At 42.8% G+C, this 19,379-nt stretch overlaps 1 protein-coding gene across 1 annotated transcript in view; it reads left to right on the forward strand.

Moving 5' to 3' along the window:
• The window catches only part of BOK (BCL2 family apoptosis regulator BOK), a 56,690-nt gene that overhangs the window by 12,977 nt on the left and 24,334 nt on the right, over positions 1–19,379 (forward strand). The window contains exon 2 of the mRNA XM_075863959.1: positions 11,708–12,016. Within this exon, the coding sequence (XP_075720074.1) occupies positions 11,791–12,016 (226 nt within the window). The 5' untranslated portion in view covers positions 11,708–11,790. The remainder of the gene's footprint in view (positions 1–11,707; positions 12,017–19,379) is intronic.

Raw genomic sequence — 19,379 nt, forward strand, 5'->3', positions numbered from 1 at the left:
AATGGCATTTTTCTTTAGAAAAATTCATAGAAATCAATGTGAACGTAAACTAAAACGTTTCTATGAGTAAAAAGAGATTTAAAAGATATGCGAAAATTCAGCTTGTCTAGCAAAATTAAGCTTTATTAAACAAAAAAGTATGTTCATTATAGTTAAAGAGGACCCGTCACCTCTCCTGACATGTCTATTTTAGTAAATAGTAGTTTCTCCCATGAAATAACAGTTCTGGAACATACACTATATGTACAAATGTATTGGGACACCTACACATTACACCTACAGGAGATTTTATGACATCCCATTCTAAATCCATAGGCATTAATATGGAGTTGGTCCCCCCTTTGCAGCATAAACAGCTTCCACTCTTCTGGGAAGGCTTTCTACAAGGTTTTGTAGTGTGTCTGTGGGAATTTGTCCCCATTCATCCAGAAGAGTATTTGTGAGGTCAGAAACTGATGTTGGATGAGAGGACCTGGCTTGCAATCTCCGTTCTAGTTCATCCCAAAGGTGTTGGATGGGGTTGAGGTCAGGGCTCTGTGCGGCCAGTCAAGTTCTTCCACACCAAACTCACCAACCATGCCTTTATAGACCTTGCTTTGTTAATGGGGGGCAGTTATGCTGAAACAGAAAAGGGCCGAATACCAAACTGTTCTCACAAAGTTGGCAGCTCCAATTGTCCAAAATGTCTTGAAATGCTGCAGCATTAATATTTCCCTTCACTGGGGCTAAGGAGCCTAGACCAACCCCTGAAAAACAACCCCATAGTATTATCCCTTCTCCACCAAATCCACACAGCACATAGCACAATGCAGATAGGCTGGCAACGTTCTCCTGGCATTGGCCAAACCCCAACTCATCCATCAGACTGAGAGATAGAGAAGTGTGATTCATCACTCCACAGGACACGTTTCCACTGCTCCAGAGTCCAGTGGCCACGTGCTTAACACCTCTTCATCCAACGCAGCTGTTTGGTCATGGAAACCCATGCCATGAGGCTCCTAGCGCACAGTTTTTGTGCAGATGTTAATGCTAGAGGGGGTTTGGAGCTCTTCAGTTATTGAGACAGCAGAGCATTTGCGACTTTTATGCACTATGCGCCTCAGTACTTGGCGATCCCGCTCTGTAACATTACGTGGTCTGCCACTTCGTTAGTGAGTTGCTGTAGTTCCTAAATGCTTTCACTTTGCAGTAATATCACTCACAGTTGATTGTGGATTATCTAAGAGGCAGTGGCATAACTACCACTGTAGCTGCCATAGCGGCTGCTACGGGGCCTGCGGCATGAGGTGGCCCGTGCCGCCTGCCGACACGCCCCCCCCAATATGCCCGGTAGCGCCGCTTGCAGCCGTTATGGCTTCTACAGTGGTAGCGACGCTACTATGGGGCCCGCGCCGCCGAGGCTCTAACATTTATGGGCTAGGTGGCACGGGCCCTCTCATGCCCGGTGGTGTCACTAGCACCGGAGGGGGCCCCCGGTGCTAGCGACAGCCACCCCCTCTTGCAATAATTGTATCTGCATCTATAGCACGCAGATACAAATACATGCATTAGCGCTGAATATCCGAGAACGTTCCGCTCCGGACCATTCAGCGCCTTACAATGACGCTGATTGGTGGGGAAAAATGACTTGACCCGCGAATCAACGACGCGCCGCTTGCGTCATTCAGCTCCAGCAGACCTGCTCAGAAGAGAGCAGATCTGCATTGCCACCGGATGGCGCGGGAACGGGATCATGTGAGTACGTAAAGTTTTGCTTTTTTCTACTCGAACTGTGAGTGGCATTATGAACAGTGGGGGCTCTATCTACAGAGGGGGTCTATATGTGGGGATGTGGAGCACTATATACAGGGGGAGCTATATGTAGGGCACTATCTACACGGGTGGGCTATATGTGGGATACTATATACAGGGGTGGGCTATATGTGAAGCACTCTCTATAGGGGGAGTTATTTGTAGGGCACTATCTATAGGGTGGGCTGTATGTGGGACACTATATACAGGGGTGGGTTACCTGTGGGGCATTATCTACAGGGGGGCTATATATAGGGCACTGTCTACAGGGGTGGGCTATATGTGGAGCACTATCTATAGGGGGGAGCTATTTCTAGGGCCCTATTTACAGGGATGGGCTATATGTGGGACACTATATATAGGGCTGGGGTAACTGTGAGGCTCTATCTACAGAGGGGCTATATGTAGGGCACTGTCTACAGGGGTGGGCTATATGTGAGGCACTATCTACAGAGGTGGGCTATATGTGGTGCACTAAGCTATATTTAGGGCAGCACGGTGGCTGTGATTAGCACTATTGCCTTGCAGCTCTGGAGTCCATAAGTGGGCACTATCTACAGAGGGCTGTATGTGAGGCACTATCTACAGGGGCTCTATGGGGGGGTCACTATTGACAGGGCTATGGGGGCACTATCTACATGGGGCACGGTGTGTGTGTGCGCGTGTGTGTGTGTGTGTGTGTCACACAGTGTATGGTACTATTATAATCAGGGACACAGTGTGTGGAGCTATTATATTTAGAGAATATTTTGAGAATTTTATCTACATTTATATGTGCAGAAATGTTTTAAAGGGAAGGTGTCATGAATTTTTATTTTTTTATAATATTGCTTTTAGTATGATATTAAAATACATTTTATTTATTTGTGTTCTACTTTTTACTTTCTTTTACTTCTCTATGGGGCTGCCATTTTTTTTTTCATCTGTGTATGTGTCGATTAACGACACATACAAGGATGGAATACGGCACATACACCCCCATAGAGAATGCGAACGGGAGCCGTTCCATTCTCTGCTGCATACGCCGTCTGTGTGGGAACGGCGCATGCGCCGCTCCCACACAGACCAAAACGAAGCTCGTTCGAACAGCGAATTCCGGCGCCATTTTCTTGTGGACCGGAAGCCGCTGCCGGACAGTAAGATAACGACTTCCGGCCGCGGCTTCTGGCCATATGTTCAGGGCAGCGAAGGCGCAAGGCATAGGAGCGGAGGCGGCAGCGGCGGCAGGAGCAGGTAATTTATGTTCGTGTATGCGATGTGTGTATTATGTTCATGTTATACTGTCTGCTGAGCACTGTATCTAATCCTCCTACACTGTGCAGTCGCTCCTTCTCCTGGCACTAGCCTGAATAAGGGAGGGGGGATTGTGTGAGGACACTAGAGCGAGTGTGTCTGCCCCAATTTTGCAGCATAAAACAATGAGGTTGCTTTACCACATTGACCATGCTGCAATTTTGGGAACTGCTCCCTCTAGTGCCCAGCACATGGAAATGTTATAAATTAGAATCTAATTTATAATATTTCCTGACTATTATCACTCAAATAATGTTTAACTAAAAAAAAAAAAAAAAAATTCTAGCGACACATTCCCTTTAAAAGTGAGAAGCTGAAGACAGCTGAGCTGAAAACTGCAGAAATGGGTTGTGGCCGGGAGATATCCATCATAGAGGTCTGGACGGGAGGGAGAAAAAAAGAGAAAAAGAACTAGAATCTGAGTCACCGGTAAGTCACTTAATGTAAATGTTTATTCTGCCTCTAATCAGCACTGTATGATCTGTAGCGAGATGATGGGTGGTATGATTTTTTTTTGTGAAACAGCATCTCCCAGCATATCCTTACCATTGTTCGGGCCATGCTGAGAGCTGTAGTTTTACGCCGTACAAACCTATATGACAGGGGTTGCACTAAATTGAGCTGTATTTGTTCTGGTGTTGTATATATGTACTGAACTAAACACAAGAAATGGTTATAAACCATACCTAATAGAAATCCCAAAATATGCAATCAATATATAGCACGGTGCCGTTTCAGAGAGCAATAATTAAAAAAAGAAAAAAATAAATAAATATTTTCCAAAACATACCAGGCACTCTTTGGGATAAGAATAATTTTGTATAAATTTTTATTAAATTCCATATAAAAATATATTTTAAAGATTATATATATATATATATATATATATATATATATATATATATATATATATATATATATATATCTCTTTCCTCTTTTCTCCATAATACAAAATAATTTTTTTTCTTTTTTGGGAAAAGGAAAGGGTTTGAGAAAACACATTTGTATCAAACTAGATGTAGATAATTTAAAAAATGTCTCCTGGCCAGGATGCCAACACAGACTTTAGTAACCTTACTTCCATCAATTTATCCCCCTCTAAACATAATAACCTGTCATATAAGGAATCTAAGGATTTATAAATTCTGTACACAGGCCTTTCAATAGATCCCTATAGGTCATTAGCTGCAAGAACCGGTTCTTGAGATTCTTATTCAGACACCGTTGGTCTCCGTTCACACTTGCGTTTTTTTCCTTTTTTTTGGAGAAATTTTCTCTGGCAAGAGCAGTTCCTCTTATATAATGGCAATACAAGTTTAGGTAAAGAAACAGATACTCATCTTCATGTTGATCCCGCAACACCGAACAGACTGGAGATTCCCTCTTTTCCGCTATGTTCCTCCTCCTGGAACAATTGTAGGGTTTAAGGCTTGGAAATATACCAATCGGGTTTTTCACCCCTTCGATCTCATCAATGACAGGACACCGTTCTCACATGAGAGATTCTCCTTATATCCACTCCATCAACGCTCAGTGCTTATGTTGAGTAGCTTAGATTTTCATACTCGGGGGCAGCTGAGATTTCACACAAAGGTGAACAGATTTTTTGGCGGTGAAGCACACTCCTACGTTGGAGGGTCGGTATCGTGCTATGCTGGTATCCACGTTGATTTTTTGAACAACGCTGGAGACTGCAGGACGAGGCAAGGTTGACGTCACTACCTGCCAGGTGTGGACTAATTAATCAGCTGACGCGTTTCATCCCGGACCGGGATTTCTTCAGAGCTATTTCAATATATGTACTGAGCTTGGTTCTGATGCTGTATTTATGTACTGAGCTTTGTTCTGGTGCTGTATATATGTACTGAGCCTGGTTCTGGGGCTGTATTTATGTATTGAGCTTGGCTCTCGTGCTATATATATGTCAGAGCTTTGTTTTGGTTTTGTATTTATGTACTGATCTTTGTTCTGGTATTGTATATATGTACTGAGGTTGGTTCTGGTGCTGTATTTATGTATTGAGCTTGGCTCTCGTGCCGTATATATGTATGAGCTTGATTGTAGTGCTGTATTTATGTGCTGAGCTTGGTTCTGGTACTGTATACGTCAGAGCTTTGTTCTGGTGCTGTATATATGTATTGAGCTTGGCTCTCGTGCTGTATATATGTCAGAGCTTGGTTCTGGTGTTGTATTTAGGTGCTGAGCTTGGTTCTAGTGCTGTATTTATGTACGGAGCTTGGTTCTGGAGCTGTAATTATAAAGGTTATATTTATAATAACAAAATTGCAGTGCAGATATAATTGTTTTCAATTCATTGTATTTTTAATGGGAACTTGTCAGGTAGTTTTAACCCCTTGAACCGCCACCATGCGATAATACATGACCTGACAATATTTCCAAACGTATGTTTTTTTCGGATGAAGCAAAATCTATAAAATCAACTTTTAAAACGGTGCACACTATATGATAATTACTCATTAAAGGGTCATGGGGCGGTGCCGTTATCCTGAAGGGTCACATAGTCCTGCTTCCAAACCCACCTTTCCATGTTTAATTGACATCCCCTGGCTAGTAGAACTTTCTCAGATGCGCCATTGCCTTGTACGACTTGGGGGGCTGTGTGGTACTAAACACAAGGGGGAGCTGTGTGGCACCATCCACATGGGGGGGGCTGTGTGGCACTATATACAGGGGGCTTTATGGCGATATCTACAGGGGGCTGTATGGCACTATCTATAAGTGGGGTGTGACACCATCTACAGGTGGGGCTCTACAGGGGGCACTATCTATAAGGGGGGCTGCATGTGGCACCTGGGGGGGCCCCTGTCAAGAGTTTGCTATGGGGCCTAGTCTTTCCAAGTTATGTCCTTGCTAGGAGGGAAGAAATTTCACTAACTGACGGGTGGAATCCTAATACAGGTCCACGCTGGGATTCAATGAGCTCTTTGGAACGACCCATTTTTCACAAATGTTTGCAAAGGCGACTGCATGGCTAGTGCTGAATTTTATACACCTGTGGCAAAGGGACTGAATGAAACATCAGAATTCAGTGATTATCAGGTGTGTCCCAATATTTTTGTCCATATAGTTTATTTTCTTATCACTCTACATTGTGCCATTCCTCTGTTATTCCTTCTAGAAATGTATGTACAACTTGACTACTGGGTGTAACCATTCCCCTTGTCAAAGAGGCGTGTCCCTACACAGTCTCAGGGTAAGGCCACACGGTGCAGACACGGTGGGTTTATGTTGCATTTTTAAACTGCAGCAAGTCATTTTTCAATAGAAGTCAATGGTGTAATTTGTGTTATGGACAGACTGCTGCTATTATATTACAATGTGTTTTTTGTGCTGTTAACTGCATCTTCAAAATGTTCGACTGCATGCAGTTAATGACCGCGCTGCCAAAGTTGTTGTTGAACTGCTTGCGATTTTGCTAAGGGTACGGCCACACGGAGCGGCCCTGACAAGGTCGCAACGCGGCCAACAACCGCTCTGGCACTATGTAGGAGCGGCTGTCAAATACCTCGTTAAGGGGTATTCCAGTTACATGCGCATGCGCACTGCCGCTCCATTCATTCTCTATGGGAGCGCCGGAGATAGCCGAGTGCAGTGTTCGGCTTTTTCCGGCGCTGCCATAGAGAATGAATAGGGGTAAGTTGTTGTAATTTGCAAAATCGTGCGGTCATAAAGGGTGTATTAATTCATGGCCGCATGATTTTGCAGATAAAGGGACGGTTTACCCGCGTTAACATGCGGCCACGAACAGGCTGTTTGGTGCCGGCGTGGTTGTTAGCCGCGTTGCAACTGTGTCAGGGCCGCTCCGTGTGGCCTTACCCTAACAGTTCTGCAATGCCTTGTAATGAACTATATACAGGCAGCACCTAACAAACTTCAACAGGGGTTAAAACTATGTCCATCAATTATTTCCTTTAAAACCGCAACAGAGACAAAAAACGCATGCAGTTGACCGCATGCGGATTTCAAACGCAATAAAACCGCAACAAAACCGCGTCAACGACGCACCGTGTGGCCTTACCCTCACTTTGTCAGCACTGATTGAATAGTGTCAGTGTTTGTTGGGACACACCTCCAACAGGTAACACCGAGTTGTAAATTTATTAATACATTTCTAGGAGGAATAACAGAAGAACTGCACAATGTAGAGTCCCAAGGAAAGATGCTGCAGAAGTGTTATTTCATGTCGAATACAATTATTTTCTAAAGCAGACATGTCAGGAGAGGTGACAAGTTCTCTTAAATGGTATGTATTTGAATTAATTCTCAAATGTAAGGAATTCTAGGCTGGTTCACATACCATAGTTAAGGCACAGTGCGTTTCCACACATTTTTTCTTCCAAAACTGGAAGCGTAGACCAAAAGAGAAGAGAGCCTGTATTATTCCTTTAACTCTAAATGTAGAAAATACACAAAAACAAAAAAGAGACCCTGGTAGTTGGTGGGCACATTATCAATACATAGACGATAGATGCCAACCGGCAAAAAAAAAACCCTTTCCAAACTTTAAAATCTTTATTGGGCTATGTAAGCAAATGGTTCGTCTATTTGCTTACATAACCAAATAAAGATTTATTATCGAACTATTCATGGTAGTTGGGAAAGAGGTTTGTTTTTTTTGCCGGATGGCAAATGTAGAAAACACACGAATTCATGTATCCCTAATCGGTCTCATATTGTGATCAAAACTGATGACATCATATAGGGATGATACTGTATGCAGGAGATGTTGACTCTTCCTTTCCCAGAAGTCAATGAAGTGTGCAGCCTTGTGTATTAGGGTCCTTTCCCGACGTGGGATGTGTAAATGAGCGCCGATAAATGAGACAGCTCATTGATCGGCGCTCGTTTGCGCCTTTCAAAAGCAGCTATGTATGGGGAGGAGCGCGCGTTACTACAATTGTTCGTCCCCATATATGTCTATGATGTCGGCAGCACGTCTCCCTGATTACACAGAGAGATGTGCTGCCGGCAATGATAATAGTTTTGGCTCCATAAACTTTACAATCAGCCGATGAACGAGCGTTTGCTGTTAACACAGTGTAATGATCGGGAACGAGCGTTTGCTGTTAACACAGGGCATGATTGGCACGTATAATAGGGCCTTTAGACGGCGTAATTTAAAAAAACTAAAAAACACCTATAGCCATTTTATTGTAGACCATATAACACAAACCCAGAATGTTACTTAGTCCTGATCATTGGAAATGCGTTTTACCATGCACAGTTTGCCCTCCTGTCCAATCCTTATTTCCCCCATTGCCATCTTCTGCTTGGGATGTTCAAGTCTTGTAGAAATCAGTGGGATCTGCCAACAAAAATCTAATGTCACATTTATAAAATTGAATCTGCATTTTATAGAATAATTCCTAATACGTTACACAGATGTTTACATTGTTTAAACTGACCTTTAGGGTTAATTAAGTTGAATATCACAGGAAACAAAGACCAGAAAACTGGAGGCCTGTTTAGGGCTTATCAGTATATTTGTGAGGATGTCCTCCCTGCCAACACTTATGGCCTTATCAACAAGGACAAAATGCAAGGGAGGAAGACCACCAAGCAGATACAGGAAAATGCTGCAAAACAAAGATAACGGATCGTAACAATAGAAAGAGTGTTAAACATGGAAATGCAGTTGGTAGCTTCATGTTTTCTTTGTAAAGCACCTGCAAATTCACCCTTCCACTGGCACAACTAAATTCCACTCAATGCAAGATAAGGCTTCGTTCACATCTGCGTCAGGGCTCTATTCCGACGTTCCGTCTGAGCTTTCCGTCAGAATGGAGCCCTGACTGAAACAAACAGAAACAATAGGTTTCCGTTTCCATCACCATTGATTTCAATGGTGACGGATCCGGTGCCAATGGTTTCCATTTGTCTCAGTTGTGCAAGGGTTCCGTCATTTTGACGGAATGAATACCAAAAAAAACGACGGAACCCTTGCACAACTGAGACAAACGGAAACCATTGCCACCGTATCCGTCACTATTGAAATCAATGGTGATGGAAACGGAAACCTATGGTTTCCGTTTGTTTGAGTCAGGGCTCCATTCTGACAGAAAGTTCAGACGGAACGTCAGAATAGGGCCCTGACGCAGATGTGAACGAAGCCTAATTGCGGAAATTGATGTAGTAAATACATTCTGTAGTCAATACAATTTAAATATTTTGAAATCGTTTGATTGTTCTTCTTCAGAAACTAATTGAACATAAATGTCCAACTTTGGGCAAAAACTGAAAATTCAGGCTTTGGCCAAATCTATGGGCCTACACCAGACTTAGGGCCTGCACCAGAATGGGCAGCCATTTTTAATCCCCTCTTTCCCCAAATGTGTGCGCTTGATCCATAAAAGGAATGAGGAAGGTGTCATTTCCATGGACAAAAGCAATAAATATGACAGGGGTTAAGTATAAACTTGATAACTTAAGTTGGAATATGTATCTTTTAGCAGCGATGTAGGGCACTAAGACGATACTGAAGCGAGCTGACAGTTTAACATAAACACTTAACGTTCCCAGAACATGGACAATCCAAAAATAACTACAATAGTATCCATTCCACTTGTTGGTTGTTGCCTCAAGTACTAAGAGTGACAATGAACGGTTACTAATGTAGCAAAGATATGATTATAGTTGGGGCTGGCAGCGAGGCCACGGTTCTCAGCAATACAAGCACAAAAGAAGACATTACTTAAATAGATACATATTTAGTGACAGCGAGTCTAAATTACCCGTCGTTCCTGGTGCTAAACATAGTGGTTCCCAGAATAGTGTCCAGTCATCCAGAAACCTCGCATATTATAAAAAAAAAAAAAAGTCAGCCGTTTCCAGATATGCCGAGAGGAATAACAAACCAGTCAATGACCAGTTTTCCATGTGTTTGATCAACAGCTACAAGATTTTTGTCATTTATACATTTTTGGAGTACTGCATACCAAATAACTGGAAACATTTTTACAGTTGTGTCCAGAAGTATTTGGACAGTGACACAATTTTCACAATTTATCATGAAGATGTGATTGGTGGAGACTTTCAGCTTTGCTTCAAAAAAATATTGCATTAACCGTTTAGCAATCACAGACATTTTTTACATAGTTTCTGTATTTTCAAAGGCTCAAAAGTAATTGAACAAACTAACGTAGATATAAAGATTATTTTAACCCCTTTGCGTAAATGGGCATACTATTACATCTTAATTTTGGCCTTTTGAACTAAATAGGCCGTAACAGTACGCCAATATACAGCTGACATCCCGCAACTTAAAGAAGCTCTGTCACCAGATTATCAAATCCCTATCTCCTATTGAATGTGATCGGCGCTGCAATGTAGATAACAGCAAAGTTGTTTTTTTTTAAAAAACGATCATTTTTGCCCAAGTTATGAGCAATTTTATATTTATGCAAATGAGCTTTTCAATGGACAACTGGGCGTGTTTTCTCGTTTTACCAACTGGGCGTGTATTGTGTTTTTACCAACTGGGCGTTGTGAATAGAAGTGTATGACGCTGACAAATCAGCGTCATACACTTCTCATCGTTCCCACCCAACTTCTTTCACTGCAGACACAGCGTGACGTCACTCACAGGTCCTTCAACCTTGGCGTCGGACAAAGAAGATACATCGGCTCCAGGCATCCAAAAGGTTAATATGCTTGTCTCTAGGGAGTTTACTATGCTTACCTGCACATGGTGATGCTGCTGCAAATTTAACTGTACCCTCAGACGCCTGGAGCTGGTGTCTTCTCTCTTCCGACATCAAGGTTGAAGGACCTGTGGGTGACCTCATCGTTCCCACCTAGCTTCTTTCACTGCAGACACACAGCGTGACGTCACCCACAGGTCCTTCAACCTTGGCGTCAGAAGAGAGAAGACACATCAGCTCCAGGCGTCAGAGAGTACAGTTGAATTTGCAGCAGCATCACCATGTGCAGGTAAGCATAGTAAACTCCCTAGAGACGAGCATATTAAGGTCACATTGGAAGAAACATCATCCTAGGATTCGAGCCTGGATGACGTCAGGGGGCCAGCCCCATGTGACCGCCGCTGCAGCCAATCACAGGCTGCAGCGCTCTCCTGGGATAAAACATTATCACAGGAGGCCGGCCTGCTAGCAGGCCAGCTGAATGCTCAGCAGTTTTCCGCAGCGGACATTCCAGGTGAAAAACTGCACCACAATTTGGTGTGGTTTTTCGCCCGGAATTCCCTGCAGCCACCGGGGCAGATACCAGATACCGCGGCCCGGTACCAAATGATCCAAGGCCCGGTATTGGTCCGCGGCCCGGTGGTTGGGGGTCACTGCGCTAGAGAACTTGAAGCGATATTCACTCGATCGCTTACATAATGCTTTGGAAAACATAGTATTACAAAGCATTAAACCGGTCAGTGTTACATAATCTGTTTCTAGAGCTTCTTAGTATTTTAAAATGTATGAGATAATAGTGATCATGACGGCTACACTACAGTCAGTCTCTCAAGCCTGAAATGGCTGATAACAGGGAACTAAAGATGGCATTCATCTGCACATTGACAATCAGCCAGAATAGTAGACAGAATGTAGCAATAATTTAAGGGTTACGCATTATGCTGTATTGTTATCTTTTTCAGGTGTTATTTGGATTAAGAACCCAAGCATCAGTGTTTATGTGAATGGAGGCTAATCGTGAAGTCCTGGAGAGAGCGCTCTAAAAATGGAGATGCTACGCCGCTCATCTGTGTTTGCTGCAGAAGTTTTAGAGGTTTTTGACAGGTCCCCCACAGATAAGGAGCTAGTCGCACAAGGAAAAGCTTTATGCAGAGACTATATCCAGGCTCGGCTGCAGCGTTCTGGCCTTGGATGGAGTAAACCAGAACATGGCATTTCTTCTACAGCATGTGGACGTATGGCGGAGGTATCCGCAACCTTCCTGAGGCTGGGTCAGTACGGTTTACTATTTTTATATCTGTTTAGTTTGCTTAATAAATGCTAGGACATTGGGGGAGATGTATCAAAACTGATCCATAGAAAAAAATGGAGCAGTTGTCTATAGCAACCAATCAGATTGGTTCTTTTATTTTCAAAAGGACCACTGAGGGATTAAATCTGATTGGTTGTTATGGGCAATTTCGTTTTTGTTTTTTTTCCTTTGCATTGCTTTTAATAAATATTCCCCCATTGTTTTCTCCAGACAAGTAAATTTTGGGGCAGATTTATCGTAAGAGCTGCTGCATAAGTCTGATAACATTTGTGCCGGGGACTATATGAGTTTGGAGCAAGTACTATATATTGGTGTGCAAAGCCGTATGCACAGAGCCCATATGGTGGCACAAGTTCCTATAGTCCTTTATTACGGAGCCGTAGTCACTCCAATTGTTTTGTCACTGACCCCATATAAAACTGTGTATAAAAACGCTCCGTAATATGGTTGTCTGATTAACTGTGAACATCCAGAAACGTTATCAGACGGTCTTGGAAAATACAGTACACTTGGGAACCTACAATTTTCTCAACCTTACATACTGCCCATCGTCTCTTGTTTTATGGTCCACAATGTGTCTATGTTTTGCTTATCCAATGGGACATAAACCAGACACCTGTCTGAGGCTGATTTAGTTCACGTTTGTGCATATTTTCTACAGGATATTAAAGTTCATGTTCACACATTTAACCTCTAATCGCAACAGTGTTCCATGATCTCAGCCATGTCCTTGAGTCCCTCATAGCATATGTACAGCAATATGCTGGATGTTCTGTTTTGAATATACAGACCTTATTCCTTGCAGATTTCACTTGCTATCTGGACCGGAAAGCAGCACTTTGTATTATGGGGTTTCCGGATAAAACCAGAAGTGCGGTCACGCAACTTCCAGTTATGTCCTGACCTTACAGCGGTGAAGGAGGGAGGTCCCTTCTCTGCTGCAGCGGCACGTAAGTGAGCTTTTTGCTCCAAAGCACACATAGGTAGCGGAGAGGTGGAGGGACGTAGACCACTGCCACCAATGAAATAAACAGTTTGGGGAGTGAGGGAAGGAGAATGGTAGGGGGAAGGGCAGTGGCAGAGCATGGGGGATAGCATCACTTCAGGCCAGGACCGTCTACCACAGTGTCAGTGGCATGTTCCCATCATGTCTGTGCCCCTCTGTCAGTGGTCCACTGTGAAAACGGTGGATATTTCAAAGGTAATACTTAAAAATAATGACATTGCATGTTATTAAGGCACATGTGGATACTAATTTAGTATCCTCGTGTGCCTCACATTAGTAAAAAAGCCAGCCATATTCTTACTATGTTTGGTTCCACATATACTTGTGAATCTGCATTCTCCACTATGAATCTGGTGAAGAACAGATATCGCGCACTTGGATAACAGATGAGCATTTGCATCAGTCTGTTCCAATGGCAGTCACCCCAGTGGTACCTAATTTCAAAGGGCTCTTAAATAGAAAATATGCCAATTTTCCTAATAAAATAATAAATTTAGATGTAAATAGTTTGACAAATATTGCAAAAAGTTAGAAATACAACATCTTTATTACTGGTGTTTAGCTCGGACCTCCATCTGACAACAGACCTCAATAAGTGAACCTTTGCAAAAAGTCGTTGAGTAGCCCTGCTTTAGGGATTTGTTAATTCTGTGGGGTCATGCAGGCTCATACACAGTATTTGTAATCAGAGTGGAACCTACAAAGAGGATAAGTATAATGGAAAGAGTTGTCCCTTTTCTGTTTTTTGGATCCACTCCTGGTTTTGGCTTGCAAATACTAATGCAAAATACTGACCGGAATACTGTCGTGTAAAAGTGGCCTAAAAAACAGTCTAGCCAATGGTATGATCCTTAGGCTGGGTTCACACGACCTATTTTCAGACGTAAACGAGGCGTATTATGCCTCGTTTTACGTCTGAAAATAGGGCTACAATACGTCGGCAAACATCTGCCCTATTTCTACCAGTTATCAGCCTGTATCCAGTTGTCCGTGATCAGCCTGTATCAAGTCCGCTTTTGCTATCTGTGGTCAGCCTGCATCCGGTTGTCCGTCACCAGCCTGTATCCAGTCCACTATTGCTATCTGTGGTCAGCCGGCATCCAGTAAGGCTGGGTTCACACAACCTATTTTCAGATGTAAACGAGGTGTATTATGCCTCGTTTTACGTCTGAAAATAGGGCTACAATACGTCGGCAAACATCTGCCCATTCATTTGAATGGGTTTGCCGACGTACTGTGCCGACGACCTGTCATTTACGCGGCGTCGTTTGACAGCTGTCAAACGACGACGCGTAAATTGACTGCCTCGGCAAAGAAGTGCAGGACACTTCTTTGCAATGTAATTTGAGCCGTTCTTCATTGAAGTCAATGAAGAGCAGCTCAAGATTACGGGCATCAAAGACGCCTCGCATAATGCGAGGAGGAGCTTTTACGTCTGAAACGACGCAGCTGTTTTCTTCTGAAAACAGTCTGTAATTTCAGACGTAAAAGGCAGCTAGCGTGCGCACATACCCTTAGCTTTCCTTTGCTTTAGAAGGTTCTTTTGCGGTTATTTGTTTACCCATCATATGATAGCTACCGTAAAAGAATAACGTCAAATTAAATTAATTGTGTCCTTTTCATAATATTGTACATTGAGAAATTGTACTCACAACATTTTACCATCTGTAGTGAATAGGAGAAAGGAAAACACCCGTGTACAAGAATTAAATCCTAGTTTAAACTAGAAGAAATAGTGGGACACATTTATAAATAGTGTCATTTTGCTGACAGTTGTCAAATTTGTGTCTGAATTGAATTGCTCTACATTGTCCAACAGGTTTTTGTAATAAAAATAAAATGTTGCACGTTTTATTATCTGGCGCGCATTTATGACAATTTGAACCAAACCTCTAAACTGAAAACTAATACAAGAAAAATATAGCGGTAAAATGCGTTATAAATAAGATGCACATGCTTGTACTACAGTATTTTCAGAAAAGTTCTGCAAGTTTATAATATACTTGTGGATTCCAGAACCATCACTGATACATTGTAGCAAACTACCGGGACAGGAGAGCGATTTCTGCTGCTGCTGTACTTGGACTTCGTTAGGGGCCTCCGTCGCAAATCCAGCAGAGATTACCAGAAACAATGGTGCAGCATGTTGCGATATAGTTTACGGTTAAACCATGGACACCCCGACAGAACGCCAATGGAAGCAATGAGTTTCATCGGCCGCCGGTGGTGTCCATGGTGCAACGGAACTGCTTCCGGTTTTCCCTTGTTCTGCTACTCTGACTAAGCAGAACAACGGAAAGCCCCGATGTAGGTGTGAACATAGCCTAAGTTCATAGAGGACCCCTAGACTGGATGCAATTGTAGTGAACCATCAGCAAATTGCAGAACTTTTCCTTGTACAATAAGTTAGCTTTATTTACATAGAAACGAGAAAAAAAAATTGTGAAACCCCTGGTATTATCAAACCATGTCATGTTTTCCTTCAAGTTTACTAAAGCAGACATTTGGAATTCATTAAACTTCCATGAGCAATCATTGGGCAATTTCCATATAATAAACTTCAAGTTTAAAGTGTGACCACACCAAAAAGTGAAAATTTAACTTTTGAAACATTAATGGCAAGTAAAACTTTATCTCTTTAGCCACAAGCTGAATTTTTCCTATTTTTACCTGGAGTTACAGTTTTACAGCATGGTAAATGTCAGCCAATGAGTTGAAGTAAATGTAATTATAATACTATATGGGGTATTTGCGCTCAGTAGGAGGTGTTATAAAGTCAATGGTGCACCCCTGACAGTCTGGGTAGCCTATTTATATTGAGAACTAATGGCTAAAGATTGAAGACGCCTTACTCACTGTATTTCTTGGAGTTAGACATTTTTTGACGAGTTTTCTGACGCGGAAACCGCGTCGGAAAACGTGACAAAAAACGGGCGAAAATGCCTCCCATTGATTTCAATGAAAGGCGGAGGCGCTTTTTTCCAAAGAGCGGAAAAACCGTCTTGCGGGAAAAGGAAGGGACATGCCCTATCTTCGGGCGTTTATGCCTCTGACCTCCCATTGACATCAATGGGAGGCAGAGAAAGCGTATTTCGCAGCGTTTTTTGCCCACGGCGCTCAATGGCCGCGAGCGAAAAACACCACGAAAATCGGCGTGCAGGCAGAGCAAAATCTGCCTCAAAATTCCAAACGGAATGGCAGATTTTCCGCCTGCAAAAAACTCTGTGTCAACCCAGCCTTACATAGTGGGGAATAGGACATTGGGATTAATTGCAGTCACACTTGAATTTGTAAGGTTTCAGTCATGTTAGATTTTAAAGGGAATCTGTCAGCACATTTTAGGCTAAGAAACGTCTACAACCGTTAGTTAGTGATAGGGTAATGGAAGATGTACATATCAGTATGGTGTATCATAGGGCCTGCATCAGGGTAAAAAAATAACTTTAATTCCACAGTGCACCCTATACTAATTAGGATGGAGAGTCTGACGAACCAAGAAGTGCCCTCCATCTCAGGGTATGTTCACATGCCCTATTTTCTGCCGTTTTTCGGGCCGTAAATGGCCGAAAAGCGGCAGAAAAATCGGAAGCAGAATGCCTCTAAACATCTGCCCATTGATTTAAAAAACGGGGTTCTGTTCCGACGGGCCGTTTTTTTATGTGGCCATTTTGAAAAACGGGTGCGTAAAAAAAACGGGCGCGAAAAAGAAGTGCAGGTCACTTCTTGGGACATTTTTGAAGCCGTTTTTCATTGACTATTTAAAACAGCTCCAAAAACGGCTGTAAAAAACGCCACGAAAAATTCGAGTGGCTAAAAAAACTTCTGAAAATCAGGAGCTGTTTTCCCTTGAAAAGAGCTCCGTATTTTCAGAAGTTTTTAGTCTAGCGTGTGAACATACCCTCAGGCTCCAACCACTTGTCCCTCCACTGCTTTTAAGACAAGTAGAGCCGTCAACTGCAGAGGGGAGGGACGTGGTTGGAGCTCATACCAACCTAATTAGCATATACCACGTGGCGGTGCCAGCCACTTGTTAGCTTTCAACAGGATGACAGATTCCCTTTTAAACCATTTTTTTTATTGTTCCAATGCATCTAAGGGCTCATGCACAAAGCTGTGTTACGGCACTCTTTTGCACTGAGCCGTAATAGGGCTGTCATAAAGGTGCATGACTCCAATTTTATTCAGAGGCATACGGTCTTTTCTGTCTGAGTCACATGGAGTCTATGTGGTAGTTAACTGCCATGTGCATGAGGCCTTAAATGAAAGATCAAGCAAAGTTGTTTTGTTTCTACCAATGTGTCTCCATGGCAACAGACTACAAACAAACCCTGTGTAGTCTGATCATGCAGTCATAATCCCTACAATGTCACCTACTTATTACTAACATGTATTTGGTAGGTTAGCAAGGAGTAGAGGACAGACTGTAGTATGACTGCAGGATCAGACTGCACAGGGTTTTTTTGTAGTCTTTTACCATCGAAACATATAGGCCTCCAAAGGAGCTGTAGACACAAAGCGAGATTTTAAATGAACTTAATCCACTTTTTATTTTCGATGCATTGGAAGAATAAAACAAGGTGACATATATAACTGTAGATCAAGCCTGACCACATTTGAAAATTAGGATTAGTCTTATCAAGAAACCATATATGTGTATCCATCCCTATTCTTACCACAATGACAGTAAGGCCCTGTTCACACAGAGTTTTTTGCTGGCAGTAAAGATCTGCCTCAGAATTCCTTCAGGAATTTTGAGGCAGATTTTGAACTGCCTGCCTTTTTTCCACGTTTTTTGCCCGCAGCCATTGACACAAATACAAGGACCGTGAAAACGCTAGGAAATGAGCGCCGCGGGATTTTTCTGCCTCCGATTCATACAATGGGAGGTCAGTGGCGGAAACCGCTGCAAGAAAGTACATACCGCTTTCTTTCCCGCTAGCAGCCAAAAGCCACCCGGGAAGTGAAACGCCTCTACCTCCCATTGAAATCAATGGGGGCGATTTTGGTCATTTTTTGGCGCTGATTACGACGCGGAAAAATCAGCACCAAAAACCTCAGTGTGAACTGACCCTAAGGAGCCTCACACAGGAGCGTGTTTGGTCCGTAATATACGGTCTGTATGTTGGCTGCATTTCCCGGACTGAACACACTGCAGGGAGCCGGGCTCCTAGCATCTTCTCCATACTGTAATCATGTTTTCAGTACGGGACAGTAGTTCCGCAGAGAGGTAGTGACACCTAGCGTCATAGATAACTATGATGCTAGGAGCCCGGCCCCCTGCAGCGTGTTGGGTCCCGGAAATGCGGCCGATACACAGACCATATATCACAGACCAAACACGCTTGTGTGAATCCGGCCTTAAAGTTGTCTGCACAGGGGTGAACCTAGCCTCTCTGCTGCCTGAGGCGAACGATAAAAAGACGCCCCCCCCCCCCCCCAATTCTATCGGAGTTTTTCTCATTACTAGCTTTACACAACAAACACGCAATATATACATTTTTTAAATCGGAAAACATTTGTTGTTTTTTGTTAAAGTGCTGTTTGAAGTATAGAAAAGATTTAAAGAATTCTTCTTACTGTATTACTTTAGTATCAAAGATCAACAACGCAGCATTATCACTGAAAATGGTTTAACACATCTTCTTGCCAGGTGAAACTTCAAGGCCTGTTTTGAAGAGGCACGTCCTGGGCTGGTTTCTTTGCTCTACCTGCTGTATTGTAGTGGTCTGCCTGTGCTGGCTCGATGCCAGTGGTGGATTAATATGATCTAAGGGCCCTGGGCTGTACACAAGTTATAGGCCCACACCCTACACGTAAGTCTCACCTACATGTCAAAGTACATCACATGCCACTCTGCAGACTGTCTTAGCCTGATCATCCGCTGCCACACACACTTCCCCACAGCCCCCACCACAGTAATGTACATAGATTGTAAGACCAACATTACCAATAATACCCCATACTGTTATTGAATAATACCCCCATACTGTTACTGAATAATACCCCCATACTGTTACTGAATAATACCCCATACTGTTACTGAATAATACCTTCATACTGTTACTGAATAATACCCCCATACTGTTACTGAATAATACCTCCATATTGATACTGAATAATACCTCCATACTGTTACTGAATAATACCTCCATACTGTTACTGAATAATACCCCCATACTGTTACTGAATAATACCCCCATACTGTTACTGAATAATACCCCCATACGGTTACTGAATAATACCTCCATACTGTTACTGAATAATACCTCCATACTGTTACTGAATAATACCCCCATACTGTTACTGAATAATACCT

This window comes from Rhinoderma darwinii, chromosome 4 (assembly GCF_050947455.1).
Source record: "Rhinoderma darwinii isolate aRhiDar2 chromosome 4, aRhiDar2.hap1, whole genome shotgun sequence".
In the NCBI taxonomy this organism is placed as follows: Eukaryota; Metazoa; Chordata; class Amphibia; order Anura; family Rhinodermatidae; genus Rhinoderma; species Rhinoderma darwinii.